Below are 19,080 nucleotides of genomic sequence, written 5' to 3' on the forward strand. Positions count from 1 at the left end.
TTTCCCACAACAGCAACAACAGGTTGCTCTGATCAAGCTTCATATGTAGATAAAGAGCTTTACCTTTATATTCAACTTCAACACTACCGAATAATGAACATTAGATGGCAGCGATTCTCGTAGTGAATACCACAGTCCACTGACTTTGTGGGCAGCACTGAGTGTGCGTGTGTGTGTGTGTGTGTGTGTGGCTCAGTCACTACATCTGACAGGTGCTTTCAGCAGAGATTTAGTACAGTGGATGATGCTGATGTTTAACAGCTCACGTAGCCTTAAACATCTTCGTGAGTGTTCTCCCATTCAGAGGTGTAGCCAGACAATTTTCATTGGGGTGTCCAAGTCGAGGCCACTACTCACTTTGAGGTAGCACAGAAATTAGAGTCTTGTTTTATCAGTTATGACTGACAGCTACCAAATACCACAGTCAGATCATCACAGCACTGTACAAAACCTGGCATTTATCACGCATTACTCACGTAGCCTATAGCCATAAACGTGAACACAATCAGACTGAGCTGTCTCGTCTTAAAGGTGGGGTAAGTGATTCCAGTCCAATACAGTTTTGGCTAATTCCATAAATATCTCCTCATAGTCTGCTAGCTTTTAGTTCTGTGCATGTGCTGAAAAAAAAAATCTGTTCCTACAAAGCCCTGGCTCTGTAAATCGAAGATAAACAAAGTGACTTGGACCAACAACTCAGGCCAGTCAGCCACAGGGGACATTCGAACTTGTGCCCAGGATAGAGGAAAGAAGAAGGGAAAAGGGGAGATGGGGGAAAGGGGGCAGGAGGAGAATGAAGGTTAATCTGACAGTGCCAGTTTTAGGATTACCGGGGGAAGGAGAAGGGGCAAGTCTGCCCTTCCATTGCCTCCGGACCAGGTGGAGCTTGAGGTCGGACAAGAGACCGACAACATTGTGGCGAGTGCATGTTAAGACTGGCTACTGGTCGTGGTGTGGTGGCAGAATCATGGCAGCGTACACTCAACAACATAATCGCATTGTCAAGAGCCAGAGATGGCCGAACTCCCAAAGAGGAGAAGGTCAGAAGAACAGAAATTGAAAAGGAAGCGCTATGAGCAGACGAGCGAGCTGCATTAACATCAGCGAGGCTTCACAACGGTGGAGACTGCACGGTCGGACTAGAAAAGAAATACAGCCCTGGACTTATCTACTGGGAATGGCCCCTATCCCAAATGGCAGGCACACAAAGAGGGCCGGGAAAGATACTGATGGTTCCTGCAAAAACTTTACAGATGTTTTGATGGTTCACCGGCCTACTGAGATTCGTCCCGATAGCCAGTCCAACTATGGTGAGATACCTGTGAGAGTTCAAAGGCATGAAGACAGATGTGGAGGTTGCTCTGTTTCTGCTTGACAGGTGGGTAACATTAGCTTAGCTATGTTTCACAGAGCCAATAGGTCAGTATTGTTTTGTCCTGTTTGCTAATGTTTGAGATAGTAATGACAATCCCAACTGGTTAGCTGGCAAGCAGGTACCATTTAATTACTTGTCCTTGGACACTGTGCTTACTTCTCATTTTGCAAAGATATGCTGCTGGTGTGATGTTTGCTACAGTAGCAGGAGAGTTGTGAACATCGATGTTTGTAGCTTGTGTGCTGGCTATGGGAAACCATCTCATCCTCTCTGCGTGTTAGCTTTGCGGGAGCAACTGTAGCCATAGTTTGCTGTCCTATTGTTTGCTCTATATCATGGTATTTGTCTGTACACATACATGCAAAGGGGTTCATGAACTTTATTTGGTTGGATGCGTAATTTGAAATGCTATTCCAGCTACCGTTACCTTCTTTGTTAGCGCAGCTACAATTCTATGGCCTCCTCCTCTGTCACTGTAGTTTTGTAAAAGTTTTTAGTTGTGTAACTCCTGCTAGTACTGGACGCTGTGTTTGTGTGCATGTTTGTTTTTTAAAGGTATTTTTGGGCCATTTCATGCTTTGTTAGATAGTGCCAGTAGAGATAGACAGAAAATGCAGGGATTTGGGCCCCCGCAGTACGCACTCTAATCATTCAGCACTCACGTCCCCCCACATGTTGTTTGTTTGATGACGCTTTATACTATAAGGTTTATTTTGCTACAGCTATGAAAAAGAGTATCCACTCCCATGTCTTATAAGACACTCTGGATTTCACTATTGTGTTGTAGGTTTGGCAATGCTTGGGGGCAGATCCTCTGAAGGAGCACTGAAGGGAGTAATGTATTTGTTCTGCTTTTGAGTTTCTCCAGAATTGCTTTCTCCACCTTTAAAGAAGATGATTTTTACTCCCCTTCTCTTAAAAACCATGTTAGTAAATCCAAATCTGATCCAGAGCTGTGGAGAGATGCTTTGGCACAGGAAAAAAATGAGTGAGCTGAAATATGGTGCTATGTGCAGTGGGAAGTGGGGTGGCCACAGCTAGCCCAGGCCACCACCTGGCTCCGCCACTGCCTCCGTTCAATGCGAACCAGGCACAACACCAAAAGTTCAAGTGAAAGAAGAGGAAGAAGCTTCAGCAGCAAAAAGCAGCTTAATCATCACCTGCTGTGCTCGGCAGCTTTGGGAGCTCCTCTGAGAACATCGTCGCTCATGCTCAGCAGAAAGTGTACCAGGTGGAGGAGGGAGAGAGTGTGTGTGTGTGTGTGTGTTCAAGGGTGTAAGTGCAGGGGCTTAGGTGGAAGGGGTTCAATACACCTAAACTATGTGGAAAGAAAAACATCTTTGCTCACTTCTTTTGACCTTTTTCTCTGCTCCTTCCTTCCTCCTGCCTCAGTTACGGTGTGTATGAACGTCAAATGAACACATGAACTAAAAGTGTTAAAAGTCAGACATCTTAGCCCCTATGTGTTTACCCCTTGCTATTTTTGCAGTGGTGGAAAGTAACTGATTACATTTGCTCAAGTACTGCACTTTCTAATCTGTAGGTACTTTACTTGAGTATTTCACTTTTCAGTCACCCTATACTTTTACAATAGATCATTTTGCTTACCTTCATTTATTTGACTGCTTTGATTTAAATATAAAGATTTTTTATATTAAACAAAAGGATGAGCATAATCATATGATGCACTAGGCTGAAACACCTGTTATAAAATAATATATGAATATATAGTAAAATTAGCTCCACCTTTACCAACTGCAACAGTAACATTCTACTTATAATACACTAATAACCAATAAAAGTACATAATAATAATATATAATAGTATAGCACTCCCATTTGCCATTTGGATGCATTATTTGCTAATAATATTTAGGTACTTTTGCATAAATGTCCTTTTTAATGCAAAACTGACTTTTTTTTTTTTTACTTTAGTAAAGTGAATGTTTGAGATATTATCCCTGGTGTATCTACTCCAGGATTTTATTATATTGGCTATCCTCTACATTCATCATAAACTGTTATCTCATTTGGGTTTTGTATTTTCTTCCTCTGCCCCTCAACAGTCCAGACTCTACATAAGCAAAGATTTGCTCAATAATGAACCTTGGAATCCTGCCCCAGCCTTATTAATACATTATGTGAGGGCTTTAAGTGCATCAATAGATATATACCTGTTGGGTTGGACTCAAGTTTGATGATTGACTGTGGTCCTGCACTGCACCAACTCAAGAGGCTTCAATAAAAACTGGAGTGCAGGTGCTTCTATGCAACTGGCCTCAGCCTCAGCTAGACCCGCAGGACTCTCTCTAGGGTGCCCCACCTTCATTATGAACACGAACACACACACACATACACACACACACAAACATACATGATGCACAGGCCCAGCAGTGTGGGCTTAACATCTTGTTTACATGAGTTAATGACCTCTGTGTTAATTAATTTTCTGCACTGGATGGTAATGATGCCAAGCTCAGTTCTAAGTCTTCTCATGTAGGCCAACATGGGAGTTAGACACAGAGAGTGATGGAGGAGAGGGATGAGAGTGAAAACAGTAAAAACTAGTCAGAAGGAAGATTGCATGCATGACTTGTCACAGGGGCGTCAATAACAACAAGTGATGGGCTTAAGACTTCTGCAAGGATATTCTGTTGAGACGCTTCTGGTTTTCTTTCTGTGTATATCTCTGTGTGTGTGTGTGTGTGTGTGTGTGTGTGTGTGTGTGCGCTGTCAGAGTGTGTATCAACACTGCAGGGGATATCTCCTTCTTGCAGGAGTGTGTGTTTGTGTGCATGTGTATGTGCAGCGATGCAGACAGATGGGGCGGGGGGTGGGGGGGTGGGGGGTGGGGGTGTTGGAAAAGGAGAGGCAGATGAGAAAGAGGAGACGGAGGATGGTGTGTTGAGGTTTTAATTTCACCCAGGGGGGACGTTGTCACTCCATCATTGCCACTGACACCTTGTGCTCAAGTGGGGTGGTGGTTTGGAGTCGACTTCCAGACCTCCAGGGCAACGCTTGCTGCTCACACCCACAGATAGGCTCTAAAAGTGGGTTTCAGCCGCTGCTGTGTCTGGGCAGATGGGGCTTGATGCTGGAAGGTTGTTGTGTTTCGTTGAGTTGTCATACAGCGGTGTTGTGGTTATGAGGCTGTCTCAGCTTAGTGTGTGTGTCACTGCAGGCATGTGTGATTGTGTGTAAGTGGTGGAACTTGCATGGATATTGTCCTGTTATGCAAACACATTCAAACATGCTAAAAATCTCATCACATACACATTACCAACTGGTGAGCAGCAGTTCTTTGTGTGTGTGTACAGCTTTGGCATTCTTCTATCCCGTCTTTCTTTCCTCATGTGTTGTGAAGCCTCCTTTTTTTTCTCACCATCTCTGTGTCTGTTGTTGTGGCCGTATCAGTCCATCTCAGAGCCTGTTATATTTAGAAGCAAAGCACTATCAGCGCTTACAGCTGGCCGCCTGTGATTCAATTCTGACAGATCTACAGCATTCAAAGCAATCTCCTCTCTCCTCTCTTTTTGTCTTGCTCATTTTTCTGCCTATCTCAACCCCCTCTTCCTCCCCTTCCTCCCCCCCCCCCCCCCCCCCCCCCCCCCCACCCCCACCCCCTTCACTAGACTACTTCTGTCTCTTCTTCTTTTCTCTCTTTTGTCAAGATTTTTTAAAATAATTTTCACCTTCATACTCCAAACCAATCTCAGTTCTTTTTTCTTCCTTTTCTTTCTTGTTTGCATTATTTTTCTTTAAATCTTAATCTCTATTTCCTCTCAGTTCCTTTTGCACACTCCTCCTTTTCTCCTTTCTTTACCATTTTCTCACACACGTAGTTAACATTACTGCTATTTTCTTTTCTTTTTCTTTGCCAGTTTGCCCTCTTTTCAGTTCAGTTTGAAATGCTTTATTGTTCTCGTGCGTCACGAAACTCTATCTCTCCTCCAGCTCCTCTTATGTCTTCTCTCCTCCACTCTAGTTCCCTTTCAATTTTCTCCACATCTTTATCATCCACAGCGCCTATCAGGTGCACTGTCTCCTACCAGGCAGCTTCATCACTTTGAGCAAATTTGTGTTGAAACAAATATCAAACAACGCAGACTCTAATTTGGGAAGAGACAAGCAATTAGCTGCTATTACATCCTGGAATCTGTGCGCAAAGGCAGCGCTAATCTCATTAATCATGAACAATGGGGGCGGTAATAGAGAAGCATGTTTATGGAAATTTCCCCACACAGTAATCTCCTTCATGCTTAATAGGCAAAACAGTGGTGGTGCCTCAGAAAAAACCCTCCCCCTTCATTTCCCCACTCAACTTGCTTTTATTTTCCTTTCTTTCTTTCTTTCTTTCTTTCTTTCTTTCTTTCTTTCTTTCTTTCTTTCTTTCTTTCTTTCTTTCTTTCTTGTGTGAAGCAGAACATTCAGAGTCTGTGGAAAAGTATTGATCCCAGTCCCTGCAAACCCTCTCAGCTTTTGTATGGGACATTGAGTTTTACATACCAGCTCCAGGTAGCACCTCCAGCTCTTGGCAGACTCCCCAGCTCATTCCCCTTCTCCTCCATCAGTTCCGTATTTCCTCTGTTTTTTATGCCTTTCATTTGCATTTTTATTGTTCAATTGCTTGCCTCTCTCTCTTCCCCCCATAGTGTCTGGTCCTATCTATTTCTTCATTTCTCCTCCTCTTAACTTAGTCTCTATAACTGTTTTTTTCAGAATTTTGCATTTCAGCTCTGGGCCCAGTAGCCATATATGCTTCAGGACTAAATATAGCCCAGAAGGACATTATAAGATTATCTCCCAGCACCCTCTTTCTCCTTCCTTCTCTCTCCGGTGCTCCTCTTTTCTTTTCCATCTTTTCTTCTCTCTTTTAGTCTTGTCATCTCTCTTGAGTTATGTGCCAGTTTCAGATGATAGCGCGGTGTAAAGCCTGGTCAGGATGGATCAGGGGCCTGGTAAAGGTCGACAGAATGCATTCCATTATAAAACTGGTCAAATACAACTGGATCAATTGATTGGCAGTTCTGCTGTCTGGTTGCAGGTATATTGATGAGTTGAGATTGGGGTCAAAGGAATCAATAAAGGATATGGTTTTGAGATAGCCAATGCATATATTAGTAGAGAGGCATTAAGTAACTAAGTACATTTACTCAAGTATTGTATTCAAGTACAATTCTGAGGTAATTGTTTGTTGTATGGTTATTATATTAATATTGTAAATTTCACACCACTGCATTTACCTTGTAGCTAAAGTTACTTGTTACTTTGCAGATCAAGATTTTACATACAAAGATTAGATAAGATGTGTTGTTTCAGGTTAAACTTGCCAAGAGTATATAAAATACCTTGACCAACAATAAAGTACTGCCTGAAAATTAAATATATTTTATTTCACTGTTTTACATTTCTACTTCTACAACTTTTTCTTGTCAGAGATTGATTTATTTTATTTATTTTTTTTACATTGCGGTATTATTACTTTTATTTATATAAAGGATCTTAGTATTTTGATTACCACCATTACTTTTATGTCAATTGTTCTTAAAATTCATTTAAAATATATCCAATATATATATCTCTCTCTTTTAATGTAAAAAATGTAAATGATATATGTAAAATATGTAAATGAAAAATTGTGTATTTTATATTAAATCATATTACATCTTTTATATTAAATTTTATATTACAAAATATAGTAACACTAATAAACAGCTTAAACAACTACAAAATAATAGAGACAAATGAATAACAGCAGGGCACATGGAGAATAAAATGTACAGTTATAAAACCACAACCTTAATAGTCCCTACACTCCATGATCATCATGTAGAAAGTCTGTACTCACATGTATCTCTGTTTAAAAGCATCTTTGTAAAGTACTGTACATCATATTTCTAACGTTGGTCATCCTATTTTAAAAAGAAAGGGCTGAGGAATTTACTGTCATAAATAGACACACAGCTCATTTTATCAGCGGACGAAGAGTCTGTGTGTTACAAGAGCTGTGGGAGGGGTTGAGGGAGGAGTGTGTACAGTATGTGTGTGTGTGTGTGTGTGTGTGTGTGTGTGCCTACAGAGAGAGACAGAGGGAGCGCAGTGTGTTTGCTCTGCAATGTGGGGAGCTGTCCATTGTCCCCGGTGCTGAAAATGGATTACTGCTTCCCCACTTAAAAGGGGGGATAAATTTGATAAGCAGGAGAGAAGAAAAGAAAACGCAGAAGAGAGAAAACCAAGAGGAGTAGATGAGATTGCTTCATTACTACAATCCCAGAGGCTGACTGCAGGCTGAGAGGAAGTTTCTTGGAAACTTGGATTGTAAGCAAACCTCAAACCAGCTGTAGCTGTCTTACTTGCACACTGAGCATTTATTTCTTTGACACACTTCCTCTCACTCTCTCTCTTACTTACTCTCTCTACATCTCACACATCTTGCTCGAAAGCAGACACTAATTTGGACACACTCGGAGGTGGGATGGAGGAGGCGGAGGAGGAGTGGGGGAGGGAAAGCAGGGGAAACAGAGGGAGATCACCCTTTCTTGTTTTTTCTCCCTCCAGCTCAGCAGGAGCGACAGCACAGACACAGAGAGACGAGTGCACTCTCTTCTGCTTCTTCTTCCACTCTGTTGGATTCATACGCTCCACCAGAAGAAGTTGAACATTGATTGCCACTTTGTCCTGAGGGTGCTGCTGCAGCTGCTGGAAACCCCTGTCCTGCTCAGGCCCTGCTCAGCCTGCTGTGTCCCGGGTCACTGACGGGATGGCGGGGTGTGCCAAACGCTGCAAACAGGGACTTGTCAAGTTTGCCCTTTCCCTGCACAAACTGGTCACTGGGACTCTCATTAAAGGTATGTAAGTGTTCAGATGTCTTTTTATGAATTCAGTCAGTTTGTCTTGTTGCAAGTGCAAGCACATGTGTGTTTTATCTGTTTAAGTGATATTGTGGCAGGAAAATGAACTTCTACGTATCACAAAAGGAGAGGTGAAAGTCCAGTCCACCTCATCTTTCATCTTCATCTTGGACAAGTCTTTTCTTTACCCTCCTCCGCCTGCAGTTGACCTTGTTCTGCTCAGTATGTTCTCCAGAGGGAGGAGTGAAGGAGACAGAGATGAAGGGAATAAGCAGCTAATAGAGAGGAGAGATAAAGTTGATGTAGAGCAGAGTGTGTGTGTGTGTGTGTGTGTGTGTGCTTGTGATGAATGCGAGTAATAAAACGTGTCAGTGTGGCAATGGGGAAGAGGAGCTGTACACAGATGACGCTGAGAGGAAGGGGAGGGTTTTACTATTGTTATTCATTACTTGTTATTTGGTGTGTGTGTGTGTATGTGTGTGTGTGTGTGTGTGTGTGTGTGTGAGTGTGAGTGTGTGTGTGCGAATCCACGGTTCAGTACCTATGTTTAAGGGTCCTGTGTTTGTGTGTGTGCACGCAGTATTAAAGTAGTATTTTTAAAAGAGAAGGAAAATACACACAAAGCTGCTTGCTTCAACTCTGCATGCTTTCGAAACTGTAGGGAGCACAGCAGCTGCCTAGAGGGACACACAAACACACACACACACACACACACACACACACACACACACAGACACACACATGCACACACACACACTTACAGTATAATACTCTTTGAGCCAATTGACATTTTGTCTGGAAGGATGGGAAACATCAAAGAAGTCAGTCACACACATACAGTAGACACACAAAGACATACTCAGATGCGCACACACACACACACATACACACTTGCACACAAATGTTTGTGGATGGCACACACATTCAGCCACAGTGGGTAGAATTGCCCTCCAGGTCTCTCTCTCTCACACACACATGCACACACACTCACATCGTCATGAAAGAGCTGCTGCTGAGGTTTGGTTGCATAACAAATCACTCCTTCGAAGAAAAACTCATACATCGAGGAAGCCGCCATATGAAGCAGCAGTCAACATCAACTTAAAACCTCTGTCACACACACGAAGGACTAAAACTCTTATTTAACCATAAGCACCCAAAAACATACACACACACACACACATAGATGTATGTAAAAAAAAAAAAAAAAAGTGGCACTAATTCACGGTCATTAAAACCCCCACAGACAATAAAGAAATGAGATGCAGCAACAAGAGATCTGGGTCTACAAACCATCAGACACCCAGGCACACACATTTAGACACACACACACATTTACACACACACACATAAAGACACACATCCACGTACGTGCACATGCACGTCTACATCGGCTCTTTTTCAGAGCTCCGGTGGGAGCGAGAGCTACATCTGCAACAACATCATATTAGACAACGGCAAATGGGCTAGACACACACACGCGCGCACACACACACACACACACACACACACACACACACACACACTCGCTCATTAAAGGGCCATTACAATTTTGTAGTTTTATGGATTGTGTTTACGGCCTGCTGCTTGTCAGTTTGGGATACTGGTGTTAGCAGTGGAAATAACTAATGGCCCAACATTTTGTTCTGCTGCTGTAGTTTAATTAATTAATCAATTAAATATTGAACATGTAATATCTGGCTCTTTTTTTGAGCTAATATTTCACTTTCACTTCAGCCTGAACTGAGTGCCACTGAGGTCCATTTGAAATGACCCTCTGTCTGACCCAGAAACTAGATAGTTGCAGTCAGTTATGAAGCCATTTGCAGTGAACGGAGAGGAAGTCTGATCTAATGTAGTTTTACTTGATTTCGTGTTTTTCTAATGGTCCTTAATGGCGTCTGATATTTGAATATTTAGCTTTTTTGAAGATCAGTTTTCAGATGAAGGTCAGATGACGAAAACGCTGCATCACTAATGTGTCTGTGAAAGTGAGGAGAGTGTGCTGGAGCTTGTTAAAAGACTTAAAGTAATCTGGCTTGAACACAGCTCTTAATGAGATACTCCAGTGATTTAGTATTGCAGCTCCATGGGGACTTGTGAGACAAATAAAAAAAAAGGATGGTTAAAATTGATACACTGACTTTTAGGCTATTGTCACGCCCCCAAAACCCTGAGTACTACCCTTCCCATAATACAACTTGTAACTATATTTCATAAGATGTTCTTATACGCCCATGTCTTTCAATCTTTACACTCCCACAGGCTGTGTAGAAGTCTGTAGTCCTTCCTTTCAACCCTTTCTTTTTACTCTCAATATTCTCTGATATGCAACGAATACTGCGAAACCTACTGCTGCTACTTCTGCTGCCATTACTCTACCACAAAATTCAGAGTTTGTCTCCTGTGCTTTCTTTTTACCACTGACAGAGAATAAATGTGGCTCCTTTAAAAGCTGGAGGCGAAAACACAAAAGTTGCAGCATGAAGAATCGACTTGTGTAAAGGTCAAAGCACAATAATTTTACCCCCAATATTAAATATGAATTTTCCCTTTAGAATCTATGTATGATTAATTATAAGTAAGTGCCATATGTCATTGACTGTCAGCGTTAGGTAGTGATCCATCCATCTATCCATCCACTCTCTGCGCAGCCTCTAAATCCTTTTCCTCAGTAAGATGCTGACATTAGAGGGCAGGTAGGTCCAGCAGCCAAGAGGCCTGGCTGTCTATATGCTACATTTCACGGTCATTTCACAGACTCCTTTCCAGATGACCTTGAACAGTCAGCGTTCTCTGTCACTTAAAGAGTTACAGCAATAAATTGTGGAGAAAAAATAACTTTGTTACCACTTTCTCACGAGCAACAGTGGCTTTACACCTGCTGCTGCGCCGCAGGGGAAGAAGAAACCGGAGATCAGAGCAGCATTGACCTCTGCTGGTAGTACTGAGAAAACACAAGAATACAAAACAATCCCACGTACTGTAATCACGTCATCTTTGTGACATGATGACATATTTACTGACAGTAAAGCTCATTAAAAAGTCGAGGATTTGTGCTTGATTCTGATCTTACCTGATAGTGTTTCCTCTTTGAAATTCACAGCACAAATGTGGTGTTTTTTATTCTGTTAGAGGAAAATGTGATGACAGGGGGAAAAAAAGATTAAGGCCTGGGATAAAATAAAATAAATTCTACTTTTACATCTGTCCTCTACATCTCAACGTGACTTCAATGATAAACAGGCGAGAAGGAGCCAAACTCTTCTACAGTCTCTTCTACAGTCAAACTTTTTGCCTGAATCCTAAAGGAACCACAGGGACCTGACTAAATGGGTCAGTTTTTTTTTAACTTCATTTCAGCCATGAAGCTTTATTTTAATCTTAAAAGAAACCTGCTTAACAAGAACCATGGAACTCAGTCTTTGTTAGTCTCTTAAACTCAGAGACTTGGCAGATCCCGAAGAAGCATAAATCACATATGAGGTCAAAATAAATCACTTTAAAATGATTTTTGAAGAATATGCATGTCTATGAGTCAGGAGTATAAAAAAAAGATCAGATTTGTGCTGAAATGTATGAAATCTTGTAAGTCTAAAGGATGTGTAAAGATAATCAAAGGGACAGATGTGATGAGAATTTGTGTTTGTATATGTTACTGTAAAAAGCTTAGAAAAACTTAACATATTGTTTTCAGCTGTAGTGTTTTTTGTTTCTCTTTTTTTTTTTTATCCCAAATGGTTGACACAACATTTACACATCAAAAGAAATTTCCCTTCAAAAGAATCACACTGAAAATGTCTTAATATGGCTGCTTTGGTTCACAGCCTGAGTAAATACAACCATCATGCTTCTTGTGTCATTGTAGCCGGCGCCATTTATCTGACGTGATTCCCGTCAATGTGTTGGAGACAGAAATATCAGTAAATAATCTTAAAACACAAGATTCGTTTATTTTGCTTTCTTTGGTTAAATGTGTTTGTTTTCCAGCTCACAGAAATCTCAGGCTGAATTTTCAGGCCTGTCACCAGCTCTGCTCGTGGATTTTAGCTGCAGGCTGATCACAGCAAATCCCTTTCATCACTTCCTCTCAGTCCATCTCTGACTGTCTGTCACTTCCTGCACTGCTGTGGCCCTAAACTTCTCCTCAGCTTCCTGTCATCGCCGAAAACCCTGTGAACCAAACATCCTGTCAAGGCGTGCCAAGCTGTAAACAGCCTGCACCATTTCACTTATCCTTTCTGTGCAGCCTGCCTTCTGGCGCTTGGTATACAAATCCAACCTGCCTGGATGCAGAACAGCCGCTCTGTGGTGGTCCGGGCACACAGGTGATGGCACCTGATGTCAGCTATCAGCAAACAAAACCCTGTTTGGCTGAAAATCTGCAGCCAAAACACAGAAAATACAACTGAATTCAGCAAGGAAGCCTTCAGCTACTCAAATCTCATGTTAGTCTGAATCCAACTCATGACCTGTATTGATTCCCAATACTTGTCTGTTTTACCGCCACAGATTATTTAACGAAGCAATGGTGTGTTAAAACTCAGATCTGCTGATATATCCTTGGATGATTTCTGGAAATCAGAAACAAAGGAGGAACAAAACAAGAAACTTTAAATGTGCTGACTCCGCTCCGTCTTCGTCTGTTGGGAATAGGAGGAACATGCAACGTTATTCATCCTTCTCCTCCTTCCTGTCTGTTTACTGCCTCAACTGAAAAAGCTCATCTATGAATGGAAAGAAAAAAAAGAAAGCTGTTGTTCATTAATGACAGTTTACAACAAATTCCACTTTCCTAAATTTTTTTTTATTATCATTTAAAAAGACTTTTTTTTTTTAAAGTCAAGGATAGTTTGTTATTTTTTTGTGTGAGCGAAGTTTCAAATGTTTGGATTCTTGACTAAATCTCAGTGTTGTGTGCATCTTTCCTTCACATTTGTGTTTCTTAGAGTGGACAGGAGAGGGCGTCAGATTTCTCTTTCTTATTTCTCAGCATCACTTTAACCACACATGCTCACACTGCCAGAGCAGATCAGAGCACAAGTGAAGCTGAGTCTTAACCAAATAAAGCTTTAAATATTCAGAGTCTCAAAGTGCTTACTGATAAAGCCGCTCCTCCTCTGATGGTTGATGAACGATGACGGACACTGACGCAGATTTGCAGGGCTCGCTGGCACTGGCCGTGAGGACTCAGATCTGAGGTGTTCCTCAGAAGTGTTTAATGAAATATTCAGCAGCTCCATTTTTTCCCATCAGGTATTCACTTCATGCCCCCCCCACCCCCACCCCCCCCATCTCCCACCTCCTCGCTTTGAGTCAGGGGGACTTGGCTGCACTTATGTATTCTGAGAAGAGCAGGAGGGAAAGTAGGGTGGATGAGTAAATGACAACAGAGAGCAGGGAAGAGAGAAAAATGAAAGGATGGGAGTACATGTATTTGTGCATGACTGCAAATGTGAGAGAGCACATGTGTGTCTTTGTGCACATATGCTTTGAAGTGGATATTAGATTGTTCCCAGTGTGCCACACCTGTGGGTGTGCTGCTGCTGCTTAGCTCCAAAACGCTGTCATATCACTTTTAATGCGCCATAGGGGACACAGTGCATGTTTAATACAACATATAATGCATAATAACAGTCAGCGTTTTAGGTCAGGTTAAGAGTTACAGCGATAGAGTTACTGACACTGTAATCAATCCCCAAGCTGCACATAATTAACACCTCCATCACTCTCATCTGCTGAGGGGGGAGGAAAAGGGAGACACAAACCTCTGGGGTACTTAAGGTAAAGGGATAAGACAGCTGCAGTTAACAGAAATCTAAATTGCACTTTCATTTGTGCAAACACCCTGGTGTGTCATGGTGCGTTATAAATGTCTGTGTCCCGGAACAGTAGTGGAGGGCGACAGGGCTGCAGTACAGTAGCACCCACAGGCAAGGTGATGCTGTGTGTAAAACATTTATGGCAAAAAAAGAAGCAGTAAATATGTAAGCAAAGCTGAAAATTGAATAGATAAACAGCTTGGTGTTGGTGTGACTCTTACTGGGTAACGCTGTGCGCAAGTTCACCTCAAGCTGACAAGATTTTAAAGAGCTCTGCGAAATGTGTCATCTGTGTATTGACCAAAGGGAGACAGTTAGATTGGGGGGGGGGCTGCAGAGTGGAGTTTTTCACATCTTGACAGGTGACATAAAGTATGTGGGCGGTGTACAGTGGTGAATCTTCCTCACAGATTCACTGATTCACTGACCTTGAGGCAAGAAGTACATGGTTGTCATGGAGAGAAAGCGCAAGACAGCACAGATTCACCAACACAGGCCCCTGCTCTTTCAAATGTGACATTATTACCACAGACCAGTCTGTTACAGCTGGACGCCAACGCTAGTCTTGTTTTCAGGTCGCCTAAATTACTATATGAGAAGCAGATTTTCTCACTTTGTGTTACCACACGCATCATTTTGGTTTCATTCGTTCAGGTTTTGATATACTTGTCTCTGAGATTTCTGCCTCCACCTTAATTTGGTGAATGTAATTGGCATTTTGTTTTTGGCCCTTACAGTATTGTAAATCACATTTAGCCAACAAGACGCTCAGAGGTTTACAAAAAAAAAACAAAAAGAAAAAAAAAAACAAAACAAAAAAAAAAATAACTACAATTTCTGCTTCGTGGATGTATGCCTTCACCATCCAGCCAAGTTGCAGGAAAAGTAGTAACAATCTCCCCTTCCTGAGTTACAGCAGTGAATAATAGCCAGAAGTGTTTTGCTGAATGTTATGATGTCAGTGAAGTTGACCTTTGACCATATATACCACATAAAATGTCATCACTTAATTTTAACCTTATAGACATTTGAGTTACATTGCATCATAATTAGAGTATGAATTTGTGAGTTATGGCCAAAAATATGTTTTGTAAGGTCACACTGACCTTTGACCTTTGACCACCAAATTCTAATCAGTTCATCTTTCGGGTCCAAGTGAATGACCCGAAAGAAATTCCTTCAGGGTGGTCTTCAGATATCACATTCAAGAGACCAAAACTGTGCTTTGTGAGGTCACTGTGATCTTGACCTTTGACCTTTTGTTACTGAGATACTGCATTTATGAGAATGTGAGGTACATATGTATGTATGTTCAACAAGACAACTCAAAATTATAATGCTGGCTGTCACTGGTGTAGAGGCTGGAGACCCTGTCTAATCTCATAATTACAAGAAAAAAATCTCTTATTATGATATATTCTTGGGTAACGGGATAGAAGTTCTCAGAACTTAATTAAAATAATTCAGTGATGGTTATTGGGACATCCAATGTTACATAGCAACCAGAGACTGTTAATAACTAATTCAGCCTACTTCATTTTCCAAAATGTAAACAAATATAGGCTAAAAAGGGTTTAAATTGTAGCCTACAGTGTTACACACTGAATCCATGACATCTGTTCAAACAAATGAAAACTTTTAATGCTTAGTATAACATATTCCAAAAATGCTTTGTTGGTTTCCTTTGATTAACAGTTTGAGGCCCAAAGAGATGCCCTAAAACAAAAACCCCAAATTTACTTTCCCATTAATCATCTCAACCCCACAGATTGAACTGGAGATCCTTTGGAGGACCCCACCCACTGGACAAATGGCCAAATACTTTTACTTTTGATAGTTAAGTCAATTTTTTTCTGGTAATACTCATGCACTTATACTTATGTAAACTTCTGAATGCAGGACTTGTAATGCAGTACTTTTACTTCAGTAAGTGTTTTGATTGCTTGCTAATTAGAGCAAAAGTACAGCTGCAGCTAGGACAGCTCAGAAGTAGCGCTCATTTCTCACAGACCCCACCATACACATTTCTTTAAATCATTTTTATGATTATTTCCGTTATTGATGAAGCTGTTTCTTTTCTAGATTTATTTATTAAATGTATTTAAACTGTTGAATTAAACAAATCCACCAAAAATCCGTTTCTGGAGCCAATTTTTTTTTTTTTTTTTTTTTTTTTTTTTTTTGGCCACCGGGTGGAAGTGGGGGATAAAAAGCTGCAAACACAACAACGCAACACCGATGAAGTTGCAATGGAGTATGCGAGCAAACGTGATCACAACATATCCAGCAGTCATAGAGCAGCGTCGTGATTCATATGGAGCCACCTGGTGCGTGTAAGTCCACATTTAAACTTTCTGAGGGAAATATCTGACTCCTCAGCCGCTGAGCGCTCCACTGAGCCGAGCCGCCGGCCCCTCAGTCGGGCCTGCTGAGCTCAGCCGGTGGCGAGGCTGCGGGTCAGGGCCCTGTGCTGCCTCTGGAAGCCGCACTGATGAGAGCGAATCAAAACAGGGCTCATCTCCACAGGCGACGACCCCTTGTATAAAGACTAGTCATTTGATCCATTGTTAAATCCCATAGATAATCAATTCACTTACAATCAGCCTCATTTGAGGAGCTGAAACCATTTTTTTTTTTTCATTTAAAAAAATTAAGTGATTGTCAAAGTTGTTGCTAATTAACTTTCTGACCATTCACTCATTAGTTTATAGTTGTCCCAAAGGAAACTGTTGACAGTGAGGTCTTTTGGTTTGGAGAAACGGGGACATTGCTGCTACTGTACTTTTTAAAAATCATTTTCAGTGTTTTGAGCCCAGCAAGAAAAATTGATCCGGCTCCATCCTGAAGCAGAAAAAAAAAACCAAATTAAAATAATTACTTTTCAGTGCCTGGACAAGCAAATCCATGACTCTGCGTTGCTGGATACTTATAGAGGTTTTCTTTTTTTGTAATCTGGGTGAAATGGTCCTTTAAACACATTCTAGAGGTAAAATGATTTTGTTTACTCGCTGCACTGTGATTGCAGTCAGGCCTTGTTGCACAGCTTGGAGTATGTGGTTTGTAGTCTGCGTAGGAGCTAGTGATCTGTTTGGCTTTGCTAGAGGAAAACAGGCATGTGATTGACTCTCAGCAGCAGGAATTGTCTGATCTCAGCAGCGTTACACCTCATTCCCATGTCTATCAGGATGGTTGAGCCCGTCTTCTCTGCTCCTCTCTGCACTAAATCAATCTGTTTGTTTCTGATGACTCAGGCGACACTGAGCTGTTTGAGCCAGGTGCAGTTTTCACTCCTTGTTCTTCATCTCACTGTCCTGTCTACTCCCTCCCTCTTTTCTCTGCTGCCATCCTGTTTCTGTCATTCTCCGCTCCCTCACTCCCTCGTTCCATCTACCCCCTCCCTCTTTCTCTCCCTCCTCACCTAACTCCCCTCCATCTTTTCTGCCCTCCCAATTCTCTGCCCTCATTCGCTTCTCCCCACCTTCTCTCTTTCCCTCCCTGACCTCCTCCCATCCATCACGCCCTCCAAATTCTCCACTCTCATTTGTCTCGCTATCTTCTCCTCCCGTTCTACATTTATTGCCCCCCCAGTCTCATTTCTTTCACTGGCACCTTCTTTCCCTCCCTCCCAATTCTCCGCTCTCATTGCCCTCGTCTTCTCTCCTCTGTGTGGTCATCACTATGACAGATTCCATCCAGCCTTCGTCTGATAAGACCAGGCAGCGACTAACCAGCCAATTTATTATTCACTGCCTGCTCGCCACATTTCTGCTGCTTGTCAACACCTCCTTTCTCCGCTGTCAAATGCTTTCTACCTTTCAACCCCACAGTCTGAGCCCCATCTTATTCTTTCTCTGCCCTGCATCCATTCATTGAGGCAGCCATCTCACTCTAGTAAAAGGTCTGTTGTGTAATGGTTAATAAATGATGAGAAGGCGGTGGGCTGGCACTCGCAGTGATCCACAGCGGCCTGGACAGGACTGAGCAGCAGCGCAGATGATGTCAGGCATAATGTCTTGGCAGAGTTTGGCAGTCAGCCTAATGTGATGAACCTGTTGCCGTGTTATTGCTCTGCAACTGTGCCTTTACAAAGCTATTTTGGTTTCCTTATTTAAACCACTGAAAATGATTAGATAATGCTGGTGATTCACAGCAGATCTGGGTATATGTGGTAAAATATCCTAAACTCCAGGTTTACTTACTGTAGCCTTTAATTTCATGAATTCACACATTTTTAATAATTTCCAAATAATTAGACTAACTAAGATGTTTCCTGGAAAGAACCATGGAATATATGTATATTATGGGTAAAGAGAGAGATTACTTAAAACACTCTTTAATTTCAAATGCTAAGCTGATAATTCAGCATATATGAGCATAAAAAACAGTCTCTGGACTTTGTCTCTAGACTTGCCCTGATCTTTCTTCGCCCATGCCTGATGACTTTGACCCCGTCCCAATCGATGCCGTGACCTGCTTTGATCTGATCTTCGCAGACAGCTGATGTCATTAGTTTCCGAGGCTCATTCACTGCCTCAGTTTCCGTTCTTACCAATGTTGTGTTCTCTTCAACCAGTGCACTCCAGTCTCTCTCTCCGTGGGGGGCTATCTTTACAGTGTACAAGCAGACCCCACTTGTTATCATGTGACCAAAGTTGCGTACTTACATTAGGTCAGGCGAGTAATTCCCATTTGGTGAAAAAGTCTTCGGATATGTTCACATGCTGCGGAAGAAAATAGTAAATTAAGCTTGACTTCACAATAATTTCTCACAGCTCAAGTTCAAGAATGAATCTCCAAACTCAAACAGTAAACCTGGAGCTATGCAGTTAGAACGTTTTCACCAGTTTTCTAGCCAAACCAAAGAAGCTAGCGGACTTCAGGAGCTCATTGTGAATTCCACATCAACAGGTCCCACTAATGATCTTTCACCAGAAATCATTCAGCACTGCAGGAGCTTTGTGCTCACTGAGTGTCTTCTGGGATCTGTGGGCACCAACAACTTCTTTCATTGGCAAAACGTGATTTTTCCGTG

The 19,080-nt window shown here is 41.9% G+C and overlaps 1 protein-coding gene across 3 annotated transcripts in view; it reads left to right on the forward strand.

Moving 5' to 3' along the window:
* Positions 1-7,471: 7,471 nt before the first annotated feature.
* LOC139637933 (A-type potassium channel modulatory protein KCNIP1) overlaps positions 7,472-19,080 on the forward strand; it is a 39,633-nt gene continuing 28,024 nt past the window's right edge. The window contains exons 1-2 of one of the 3 annotated variants that reach the window (XM_071506927.1): positions 7,472-7,693; positions 7,934-8,223. In XM_071506927.1, coding sequence (XP_071363028.1) covers positions 8,136-8,223 — 88 coding nt within the window. In that variant the 5' untranslated portion in view covers positions 7,472-7,693; positions 7,934-8,135. Of the gene's footprint in view, positions 7,694-7,933; positions 8,224-16,236; positions 16,382-19,080 lie in introns of those variants that run through there. The other 2 variants (XM_071506932.1, XM_071506930.1) reach the window with 2 other exon arrangements.

The sequence above is a fragment of the Trachinotus anak genome, unplaced genomic scaffold (assembly GCF_046630095.1).
Source record: "Trachinotus anak isolate AG129_WGS33_773 ecotype Australia unplaced genomic scaffold, CSIRO_AGI_Tana_v1 ptg000021l, whole genome shotgun sequence".
NCBI lineage: Eukaryota > Metazoa > Chordata > Actinopteri > Carangiformes > Carangidae > Trachinotus > Trachinotus anak.